At 44.5% G+C, this 12,448-nt stretch overlaps 1 protein-coding gene across 1 annotated transcript in view; it reads right to left on the reverse strand.

The window, feature by feature from the left end:
• Positions 1-12,448, reverse strand: part of limk2 (LIM domain kinase 2) — a 48,402-nt gene that overhangs the window by 26,105 nt on the left and 9,849 nt on the right. Inside the window, exon 3 of the mRNA XM_072664966.1 lies at positions 479-614. Coding sequence (XP_072521067.1) covers positions 479-614 — 136 coding nt within the window. The remainder of the gene's footprint in view (positions 1-478; positions 615-12,448) is intronic.

Consider the following 12,448-nt stretch of genomic DNA (forward strand, 5'->3'; position numbering starts at 1 on the left):
CACTCTGACAAGAGCCTAACTGCGATGGCTAGATGACTGGGTCAGAACATCTCCAAAACATCAGGCATCAGGTCTTGTAGGTTTTTTTCTTTAAGCAGTGGTCAGTACCTACCAAAATTGCTCCAATAAAGGCCAACCAGAGAACCAGTGACAGAGTCATGGACACCTAAGCTTTATTGATGTGATCCATGGAGGCCCCACCTCACAAATTACAGGACTTAAAGGATCTGCTGCTGCTAACGTTATGTCTTAGGGCCAGATTCCACAGGACACCTTCAGAGGTCTAGTGGAGTCCATGCCTTGAATGCTCAGATCTTTTGCCGGCACAATGGGGACCTACATTACCTGATGTACTGGCTGATCAGTGTACATTATATGCATTAAATGCATTTGCAAGTTACCACTGGAACCACGCTGAACACATGCACATTAAAATAGAGCAGATTCTAGGAGACCGGTTGATGTCGTTCTTTCTTACCATAGCTGGTCCAGTCATTAGCAGTGAGCAGCCATGACACAGCTCGCCGAACTTCTCCCAGTAATGTTTCCCACAGTACAGCTTCTCATCTCGCTCATAGTACCAGTTCGTCAGGACATCACAGCATTCAGAGCACCTGAGGAAAACACAGAAAAGTTTTTTCATTATTATTAACAATTTAATTCATTTATTATATTCATATATCGTTACAGAAATGCAAAAATCTTGTAGCCATGTGGACATGATGGCAACAACATTCAGTCTTTGAGGAGTTAAACCTAGCAGTAATGTTAGTCATCCGCCTTAATTCTGCATTTGTCAGCTCCTCCCACCTTCAGCTCCTCACACAATCAGATGAGCAATTTCCTTGTGTTTAAATATTTTGGATCTGATCCTCACAGTAATGCTCTGAAATCAAGTAGAAAACCTTTCCTGGACAGTAGAGACAGTTACTCTTACAAAAGCAGGATAAACTCTTTTTAATACCGTGATTAGGTGTCCCAATACTTTTGTCAAATAATTTATACGTAAGAAATAAAGAAAAAAGGACCAGGGAGATTCCACTGAGACTCGAAATGCTATAAAGAGGATGAAAAAACAACGCTGCTGGAATATGAGGTGATGGTGAAGACACAATGGAAAGCCCTGGTGTTCAGTTTCAAAGAGAAGAGCCCGAGCTGAGAGAGGCCGAGAGATCCCAGAGAAATCCCAGCCTGCCTAAGATCTCTCCGCATACTTCTTATTAAAGCTGGTGGAGAGATTTTGATGAGGACATGGTGTGAGATGATAAACAAAAGCATGCTTGGGGGCGTTCACACACAGGCACATATGCACAAGCCCACCCACAGAAACACAGGGGCCTTCGCTGAATGAAGTCGGAGGCAGGCAAGACACGAGGAATTTGGGCTTTGAGCCAAAACTAGTCATGAAGCGATTTCACACACTTTCTCCAGGGAGCGGACGCCGGAGCAGAGCAATGTTCCTTTCAGCTGTTACCTCACACTAATGGGGGCAAATTGACTTAATTAAAGGCGACTGAGTTTCTGAGCGGTGGAGCAGAGGCACCTCAGGCGTTCTGTTATTACAGGAGAACATTTGTCTAGGAGAACATGGAAAGTACAAGGCTTGTCCTCAGCGTGTCACAGAGCATGCCAGAGCGGGTGTGCGACCAAACGGATTCACAGCAGGAGTGTCTTCAGGGGAAACAGAACAGTGTTCGCCATATAGGATTTGGACAAAAGTATTGGGACACATGCTCACTCATAGTCACTTCCGAAATCAAGGGTAGGCCAGGGAAGGATTCAACTCCCCAACTCATCCCAGAAGTACTGGATGAAGCACCAACCATCATTCCAGAGGACACAGTTCCAATGCTCCACAGCTTAATGCTGGGGGGCTTTACACTCCTCTAGTCCACGCATGGCATTAGGCAGCATGGTGGCAATCGGCAACAGGTTCACGTATATATCCACTCCAGAGAGTCCTATTCTATTGCCAATACTTCTCTACAGGGACCAGACAACCTGTGTGTGTGTTTGTATTTGTACATCTGTCTTAGCAATGGGGCGTCCACAAACTTTTTGGACATACAGTGTAACTTAGAAGCCAGCCATTTATAGGACCCATCAATAGTATGTAAGCGTGTCATCATGCAGAAGTTTAACATATTGGGGGGAAAGAAAATACCACAACTAAAATGCACCATAACCTTTCAACATCACCACCCCCACCCTCCCAAACATATGCATTCAATCAAATAATTGTGCATTGCTTGATCAGCTGAAACATGCTTGGTGGTTCTACAGTTTTGCCCTGGAGCAAAACGGCTAATTTAGCTTGCAAATAATGGAAGCATATAACCCACCAATTAGCGCACATGCCTAAATCATCACACACTGGTTTCAAATTGCAGGAATCTGTTACATAATCTCAACCAGACTTGCTAATGGGAATTCTGACACGCCCACTCAGCGGGGCTTAGTTCCTGGGTTTAGTGGAAACACTAATAGTGGAAGCCTTTTTGGTGGTATACAGAACTTTTTCTCACTTATTTATTTATTATTATTTACATATATATATATATATATTTTTTTTTTTATTTTTTTTTTTTTAAGAAATACATTTCTAGAAATCAAACTAATACCAAAGACCTATTTTAACCAGCAGTTCTTCAACTGGGATCTGTGGGCCCCTTGGAGGGCCACTACAGGGTCTGTAGAAACATCTAACATTTGCTCTAGGTATATCTGAAAAGTGGTGCGTGTTTAAAACCTCTTTAAAATCACAATCTATGGCCATCCTATGTCCACTTAATGAGATACAAGCCAGCAACTAAACTACATGGACAAAAGTATTGGGACATACCTCGTAATCACTGCATACAGGTGTTTCATTCAGTCCCATTTCCACAGGTGTATAAAACAGGCACCTAGCCATGCAGTCTGCCTTCACACACATCAGTGTCCTAAAGAGCTCAGTGAATTTCAGCGTGGTACTGAGAGTAATAGATGCCACCATTACAGCAACAACAACACTGTTGGTAAAATTTCTTCACTCCTAGATATTCCACAGTCAACTGTGAGGGGTATTATTGAAAAGTGAAAGCGAAAAGTGGAACCACAGCAACTCCCAGCAAGACCATGCGAAGTAACAGAGCGGGGTCAGGGCCGAGGGCCGAGCTCAGAGCAGAGTGCAGAAAAGTCTCCAACGCTCTGCTGCTGACTCAATAACTGCAGAGCTCCAGACCTGCTGTTAGAGCTGCAAAGGGTGACCAACTCCATGTTAATGCCCATGGATTTAGAATGGGAACGCGTAGGTGTCCCAATACTTTTGTCTATATAGTGTAGCTGAGGAGAAAGATAGTAAAACTGAGTTTTTAGTAAGACAATAAGAGCTTGAGAACTTCCTATTTAAGCATCTGAAGGGTCCTTAGAGTTGCCTTTGTTAAAGCCTTTACTAAAGAACTTCAGCGGGACCCTTCTTCTCAAAAGTGCACTATTTATTTAAAGGAAGAAAATCGTACATGCAGAGACTCAAATGTTCAATATCATACCTGTATCAGAGAAGTAAACCTGGTACTGTGCCATCCCCAATTTAGCTGTGCAGTTCGCATGAGGATAATTAGTGCAGTATGAGCTTCCATTGCTTGTTAGCTACATTACCCTCATAACTACAAAACCACCACCGCCTTCAGGACAACAGGGTTTAAGCAAAATCTACAAGACAAGACTGACAGCATTCCCCTTTTTGAACCTCAGGAACTTGTCAGTGAAATCTTCCATGTAGCATTTAGGTGACTAAGCCTAATCCAAAAACATCACATCAGGCAGTCATGCAGGAGATCCGCAGTCTTCATCGGGCCTGTATGGAAAACACTGACTCACTGCGGTGATGAATCGATCCATGTCATTCGTGGCTCAGGAACACACACACACACACAGACACACAGACACACAGACACACACACACACACACACACACACACACACACACACACCTGCAGTCTGAAAAATTTGCATAATATTAAAGTTCTGTGAGTCTCAGGAGTCAGCTCCAATTTACCTCAGCGAACAATGAGCCACAATGAGGACAGCGTGTTCAAAGCATTCTACAGCCCAAATTCTCCACATTCCAGCAGAGTTAGGAACACCTGGAGCCAAACAACATTTTCCATTTAGCCACAACTGCTGCTTCTGCAAAACAGTAACAGCAGCAGAATAAAGGGAAAAAAGGTGGCAAGCGTGAGGCTGGATATCGGTTAGTAACAGGCCACCGCGTTTGACCCATAATCTGGTTTAGAGGTGGAAAAGAGCTGGAAAAGCTATAATCTGAAGGACAATTCTACTTTGCACAAGCTGGTCTGAATCCTGGGTCATGCTGCCTGCCATCAGCAGCCGGAGCCAGAGAGAGCACAACTGGCCTTGCTATCCCAGGTGGGTAGATGGCTCACTCGCTCTCCCTTCACATCACTTCAGTGTAATGCTGGCCAGCATGGGTGTCTGCTGGCCAATGCATCAGAGCATGTATCCGGCACTTTCATCCAATGCATTGGGTTGCCTGGTAGTGTTGCATTGGCAGCATTAAAAAACAAACAAACAAACAACAAAAAAAAATGGTGACTGGTTGCATGATTCAGAGCAGACGTGTGTCAGTGCTTACCCTCCCAGTGTCGGGGGTGATAGGAGGAGAGTTCTAACGAGTGGATTGGGTAATGGGCTATTGTAAATTAGAAATGAGAAAATATTTATACATTTATTTATATAAATATAGATAAATAAATTATAAATTCCACAAACCCTAACACACTAAATAAATTAATGTCAAATGCAACCTAACATAAATGACTTTGACTGGTTTTCTATAATTTATATATATATATATATATATATATATATATATATATATATATATATATATATATACACACACACACACACATATATATGACCCAAACACATGTCTGTTCCACCGGACTGACAGGGAAGTGTAAACACAGTCTGGAGACCAGGAAAGGTTAACAGCCGTCTTTCCTGTACCACTGTTCTGCAGTTTGCAGCGGTGTCAGGTTCACAGACAGCAAATGTGGACATGCTTATAGTTTGGGTAGAAAGTATTCTGGGCAGTATCACAGCCAATGTAGCTGAAGTTGTAGTCTGAGGAGCACAGCACTTCTAGAAAGCAGAAAAAAGAACTATCCCGTCTGTCTAAAATGTTCACTAGTGAAATATCAAAGCTATTAGATCTAATGTATGTTCTATATATATATATATATATATATACACATATAGAATGGTCAAAATGACAGCCGTGGCCATGGCAGAGTCAAAGCTTATAAGAACTAGCTAGCCAGCATACAGGCTATACAACACTACAAAAACACAAAACTATCAAAAATTAGGAAAGCATACTGATGGCTTGAAGTGCTTCAGTTTTGAAGGATTTCATATTGAAGGATTTTTTAATAGTTTAAGGCTCATTTAAAGCTAGATTTAGGCACTGTGCCTTTTCCGACGCTGTCGGACATACTATCGGGCAGAAGTACTGAGCGAGTTCTTCTGTTGTCAGCTATGTGAAGCGTGTTTAGAGATAACAGTACATTACACATAACCATAAACCCACTATTTAAGACTTACTAGCAGGGCATGAGCTTCTATCACTGCTCTATACTTTCCTCATTGCTCCGGAAACAGACCTCAGACACGGAACACGCCTTGGCTGACTGACAACACTTGGGGTTAGAGGACAATTGTGTACATTTGATTACTGGCCCTGGCGATCACTTTAAGTGCCAGCAGGCTTCCTTATTGCTGCTTGCTCTGCTGCCTAGCCAGGTCTTGAATCAGTGCCGTTTCTGGCTTTTCCCTTTCTTTCCGGGCATATTCCAGACCAGTTACAAAGACCCATGTGGAAATCTGAGGCAGTGGTTTGCAAAAGCTTTTCATGTTTAACTGGAGCCCAGCCTGTGCAAGCGTGCTCTGGACTCTGCCGGTCAGTCACTGATTCATCAAGACGGGGGAAAAGGAGAAAAGCCTCCGGTGAGGTGTCTGGAACATTGTGTTCGGCCTGAGGAACAGTCTCTATAGAACACAGAGGGAGAGAGAGAATAAAAATAAGGCAGCCTGAGAAAGAGAGCAGGTTTCCTTCAGTGCTGAGAGCAGCTCTGATAAAGATCACATTAGCCAGAAACGGCCCAAGCACTGCCCACTGATCTGGACTCTGGCCACTGCCCAGCAAACTCTTTGTTTAGGAGGAATGTGGCGATCACAAGCTCTGCTTCTGGAACGAGACAAAACACCTCAACAAAAATGTGTGTGTGGAAGACTCTGGCAGCTGGCGTCAAGAATCCAACCTGATTCAGCTGATACCAACCAGGCGCGCGCGCACACACACACACACACACACACACACACACACACACACACACACACACACACACACACACACACACACAGCTTGCTGACAGCAAGACTGTGCTTGATTAAGTTTATTAACTGTCTTCTTTTGAGTTAATACTTTTCCCACCCTGCATGTTCATGTACTGCCCCCTTAAAAACATGCCACTGGCTCTGATTGGCTCAGCGCAACTGGCACAACTGGCTGTGATGTCTCCAAGTGGGTAGATCGCGCTCTCTCTCCCCCCCCTCATCACTCTTAAGTGATGTTGGCCAACACTGACGTCTGTTAGCTGGTACAGTGGAGCTGGGGACCCGGCGCTGTCCTTCAAGCTAGAACTCACAGAGCCAACGGCCACTGAACATGATCATGGTAAGATGTTCAATTAATCACGATACTGATTTGAGGTCATATCGCCCAGCACTAACAGCTACTTCTACATACGCATACTTCTAAGTGTGTTTAGCACCTAGCAGTGTGTGTTACAAGAAGCATGTGCTAACCTGCACCCTCTCCCTCTCCCTCAGGTGCTGGGAGCAATGGGAGCATTGTGTGATAGGGGAGGTTCTTCAATTGCAGGACTGACAACTGCAGGAAAAATCTTTTACGGCAAAAAAGTCGTCAGATGAGCGTGCTAATGAGTGCTGACAATCGAATGTGTACTCTCTGGCATTACTCCCAATTTAGTGGTCTTCCCAGTTGTTCCCGAGGTTTTCCAGGTCTCATGTAAACACAATCTTGTTTATTAAAAATCAGCTTGCAAAACTGTGAGTCCCCAAATTTTTGACCCGCTGTATGGACGGGCTCAAGAAGAATAAAGCTCACAAATATTGAGCCTCTTGTTCCTGTTCTGTTCAACACTAGGCCTCATCAGTGTGTGAGTTGGGCAATCTGTGTCTGTGTGTGTGCGTGTGTGTGTGTGTATGCAGTGATGTCATGGTAACATCTGGAACCCCATGTGGATCTGAGGACTGGTTAATCATTCTCTCGCACACAATCTTACGTCCGCTGATGTCGGTGAGGACAACCTGTGACCGTCACGGCGGACCTCCAGGTGTATACACATAGAAATCCCATGTGTGTTCACGCACGCACGCACGCATGCACAGACGTACACGCACACACACACACACCCCAGATAAACTTTCACCTTAAACTCAGACATGACTGAAAGGTTTCGCTTTATCATTAGCTTCTACACCCACAGTTAAACACCTGGCTGATTGGTCACGCGGTAGTCAAGTCTCATGCAACACCTACAAAGCCTAAAGGCCGGATTAGGCATGATCCAGGCAATACAGGCTGGGTTTGGGATCCCATTGCCCCATTCTGATCCCAATATGCATTTGAAATACACAATATGGACTAAAGTATTTGGACGTTGCTCAGTTTTTCCCCTTTTGACATAACAGGAATCAGGCAGTTGCCTGGAATAATGACGTTTTACACTGATGTCCACTGCTTATGTGAAGTTGGAGATATGAGGTTTTTCCCTGGCAGTGCTGTATCCTTTTTTTCTTTTTTTTTACACTTTTGGCCAAATCCTAGATCACTGTGCTACCAGTAAACCCAATACGAGCCCCAGCCCCCTTTCACTACATGACTTACCCTTACCCATGAGCAAAACAACTGCTTTATGGTGGGAACTGACACAAATACCCTGTAACAGGCAACTCCTCCCTCAGGGCTGTATATTAATATTTATAGTGTTTAACAACACTGCAGTCTAATCACTGTGGACACTCTGGACTGGTATCTGTTGTTGTTGGTCTACTGGTGTGTAATAACTGGTTTATAGTGGGTGGATGTGCTGTGATCCACTGCACGGTTCTGAATGGGTTCTTCAGTGCTGGTTTATAAACAGAGCAAAGCGATCCCGGTTCTCCCGCTGGTAAAACAGAGCATTTCAGTGAGAGTTTTATAAAGGGTCAGATATTATGGTCTGTTTTCATGTTTCACTGTAAAATAGCTCCACACTACAGAACCTCAACTCTTTTATTTACCTTCTGAGAACGTCCGCACTGCTGCTGCAGCCGGCTAGGCTACGACATCTGTTAATGGCACCTTGGGGACAATGTGGTTAAAACAAGGATAGAATAAAATAGCCAATACCTGATCCATTAAAATATGCCTGGATTGGCCACAGATCCCGAGACATCCCTAGTTTAAACTGTGCTTTTATCGACCCCCAGAAATCAGCACAGGCCACAAAATTGCCATATCCGTTGTTTACTTATTCCCATATGACAGCGTTCTGAGAGATCAATATAGCAAAGGTTAATAAACACACCACAGATATTACTCAAATTAGCGCACAGCCCTGACCTTTCTCTCTGCTCTACATATGCGGGTTGTGGCTTTTACTGCAGTTCACACCCAAACTCGGTACAGCAACGCTCAGGTGAAAGATGGAGGCGTTTGAGAGCCGACACACTCCAAAACAAACAGCACAGAGCAAACACTCCTCCACTTCCTTCATTCCAGCAGAGAGAGGAAAAACAGAGAAGTGTGTTTACCACCCTGCACTAACACACTCTTATCTAAATCCTAATCACTGTGCTTACGTCCCTACATTCATTAAGCCACGCTACCTCCGCTGAGCTAGGGGACAGAAGCGCATGACTGTACAAGTGTTTTGTCAGGGGTGTCCTGCAGAAAGAGCACAGCGTGGGTTTTGTCTTCAGGGAAGAAAGGACAGCGAGAGGAAACTGGGGGGATTGGATGGTTGTGGTTGTGTTGTTTTAAGTGTTGTTTAAAAGAGAGCTCTGAATTTTCAGCAGGACTCCATTGTTAACTTCCTCAGCTGCAGCCAGCGTCTGAAAAAGAAGGAAACAGTCTGGCACGTAGCAAGAACAAACTAGCCGCGTTCAGAGGATGCTGCAGATGCGGGCGATGCTGCTGCAAACAGCTGGAGTGGTGCTGCTTTGGTAATAGTAGCTGTAACATGACTTGGGGGCTTTTGTGTGAATCACTGGAGGTACCTGCCACGACTAAAACACTGTCTGTGTGTCGAACTACCCTGATACATACTAAATATCTGGAACAGAGAATGGGTGAACAGCTAACGTAGTTCTTACTGTTTGATGGTGTTTGAACACTGGGGTGTTGGTATGGTATACCAGGTGGCTGCTAAGCAATTGCTAAGGGGTCACTATGCATAGGCATAAAGTAAAGTAAAATGTAGGGTGCCTAAACATTTGCCCAATATATGGTTGGTCCAAAAGCTCATCAAATATGTAAAGGCTAATAGAGCTGCGACCACAAACTTTTGGCCAAGATGTGGAATGATCAATTTATGAAAACCTCAAGCTGGATTGGTTCAAAAACGCACAACGTCTAAAACTATGCTTAAATTTGGTGACTGTAGATAGGATTATGTGATCTATAGAAAAAAGAAAAAAAGTATTGGGACACCTGCTCATTTCATTGTTCCTTTCAAAATCGGGGTAAAAAAGAGCATTTGAGAGCACTGCTGTGAGGATCAGCAACAAGACAACTGATGAGGTCAGTATGTTAGATGATCACCATTAGAAGGGGTGTCCACAAACTTCTGGACAAATAAATAACGTGTATGCCGATATTCAAGGGTATCTAAGGTTTCAATCAAGTTGGAATGAACACAATGCACCACAAAGAAAAATCATCATTTTAAAGAAAAGAAGACGACGACGACAGGGACATGAGGACAACAGGGGTGTCTTTGTCCAGCATTTGCAAAAAATAAAGAAAGAAGGAACAGGATGAAAAAAGCAAACAGCTGACCATTAGAAAAGTCCATTAGAAAAAGGTCATGAAATAAAGAATAGATATCCAATCAGCTGCTTGTTACGTTTTTGTTGTTTACAGGCTCTCAAATTGGTCTAAATCCTTTTATGATCTATTAAAGCACTGCTGATACTCTGCCTTCTCAGAAACGCACATGGTCATTCATCACGATGACAATACTGCCCACTCCTAACTGTGGTCTTCATGCCCAGCAGAAAGGTAACACAAGGACAATGACGACCCTTTGTTAACTACTGTCAGAGCGGGAGAACGAGACGCTGCTCGCAACGACTCCACATCTTGCCCGAAAGCCAAACCAATGTGAAAATGGAAATGCAAACACAATTAGCAGGCCTGAAACACCCCCCCACCCCCCCCCCCCCCCTCGGCCCCTCCCAAAAGCGCGTCTCACAACAGCCGTGTCTTCCTCTGATCACAAAGAGGCATTAATTGGGACAACTGGCAAACAGCCCTTTCCAGAAGTGGGAAGAAAAGCGGGAATGTGCGCGTCTGGAGGGGCTGAATCGCCGTCTAGGAATGTAACAGCAGACTGCGGTGCTGGCAGAGAGACGTCCCTACCTGCCCCAGCGTGGAGGGGTTACGGTAAACCATGCAGACCCCGTCTCCAGGGACAGATCATATGCAGACTAACCCGGTGTGTTTAAGGGGGGCTGCGGAGCTGCTTCTGTCGTTTATATGGAAAAAATAAATCAAGAGTAGAAATTTGTACATCGCTGAGGAGGAAATTTGGACCACTCTCCCACCAAACGTGTGCAGTTCCTTAACATTTCTCAGTATGCAGTACATAAAACTGCCAAGATAGAATTTGTAAGCACCTGCATACTTGAGGAAATCCACAAAAACTCAGGATTGATGGAAAATTTACCAACATGTCGATTCGCACGGGATCAATAGACATTTACACTTAAGGCATTTAGCAGACCCTCTTATCCAGAGCGATTTACAAAAGTGCTTTGCTATTTACCCAAGAAAAACCTCAGCTAGTTTAAATAGACTAATAATTCAAAGATACTCTAAGTTTAGACTCTACTAAACACAAGTCAGTAAGGTGACCACTCTGCCACTCTAGGTCTTCAATCTGGGTTTGAAGACAGCGAGCGACTCTGCCGTTCGGGCACCCAGGGGAAGCTCGTTCCACCACTTCGGTGCAGGACAGGAAAAAGCCTGGGCGCTTGTCTTCCGTGGATTTTGAGAGATGGCGGGTCGAGCCGAGCCGTACTTGAAGCTTAAAGGCTCTTGGTGCGGATCGGCTTTTGACCATTACCATCAAGTACGGAGGGGCTGGCTGGTCCTTTCTGGGCTTCTTAGGTCAGAGTCAGGGTTTTGAATCTGATGACCTGGGCAGCAGCTACAGGAAGCCAGTGAAGAGAGAACGCAGCAGTGGAGGAGATGAACATGGCTGAATTTAGGGACACTGAAGACGACCCGTGCCGCTGCGTTCTGGATAAGTTGCAGGGGCCTGATGGTGCGCAGAGGAAGACCCAGAAGAGAGCTGCAGTAGTCAAGTCTTGAAGTAACGAGAGACTGAACGAGCACCTGGGCGCCTCTCTAGAGAGGAAGGAATATATGAACAGAACCTAAGGTTACTCTTAACGGCTCATTTTATGTAAAAGGGGAAGGGGAGCACAGCCTGTTATAATGACTGACAGTGATTACTCTCTGGTAATGATTACATCACCCCATCTCCCCGTGGAAAACGAATCCTGTCTGCATAGGGCTTCATATACACAGACATTTACAGATATCTAAATACACACATTTGTAACGTTACAACTAAACACTGATACTTCAACATTATACTTTCTTAAAGCAGGCAATCACCTTCAGCTCTGGGCTTGATATACTGGCCCTGGTCACTCCATGTGACTAGTATCTGGACTGTATCCTGATCAGATTTTACCCGCATGCCTTTAAACTCCATGGTGAAATGCATCTCCGGTTAGTCAGACTGCTTTCCGATCGCTGTGTGGGACGTAATATGCAGATTCCCTCGCTGCCCACCAGTCATTACTGCTGTTTCTGTTGTACTGGGAGGGGTTCTGGTTGTGGAAAGCATCTTGGAGAGATATAATATGTGGCTTAAATGCCTCTCTGATCACCTCCTGAAGTGGTTTGAGTGATGGGATTTGTATCTGGTTTAAAGTTAAAGAGTCTTGGGTGTGTTTACACTTGCAGTTTTAAGTGGCTTGGCCTTATCCAGATCTAATCCTGATCCTCCTAGTGGGTTCTAGTGGTTTTCTCCAGCTAGATTTAATCCAGCACTTCCTTGCGTGCATTGTCAGCAATGATCTT

The sequence above is a fragment of the Salminus brasiliensis genome, chromosome 20 (assembly GCF_030463535.1).
Source record: "Salminus brasiliensis chromosome 20, fSalBra1.hap2, whole genome shotgun sequence".
NCBI lineage: Eukaryota > Metazoa > Chordata > Actinopteri > Characiformes > Bryconidae > Salminus > Salminus brasiliensis.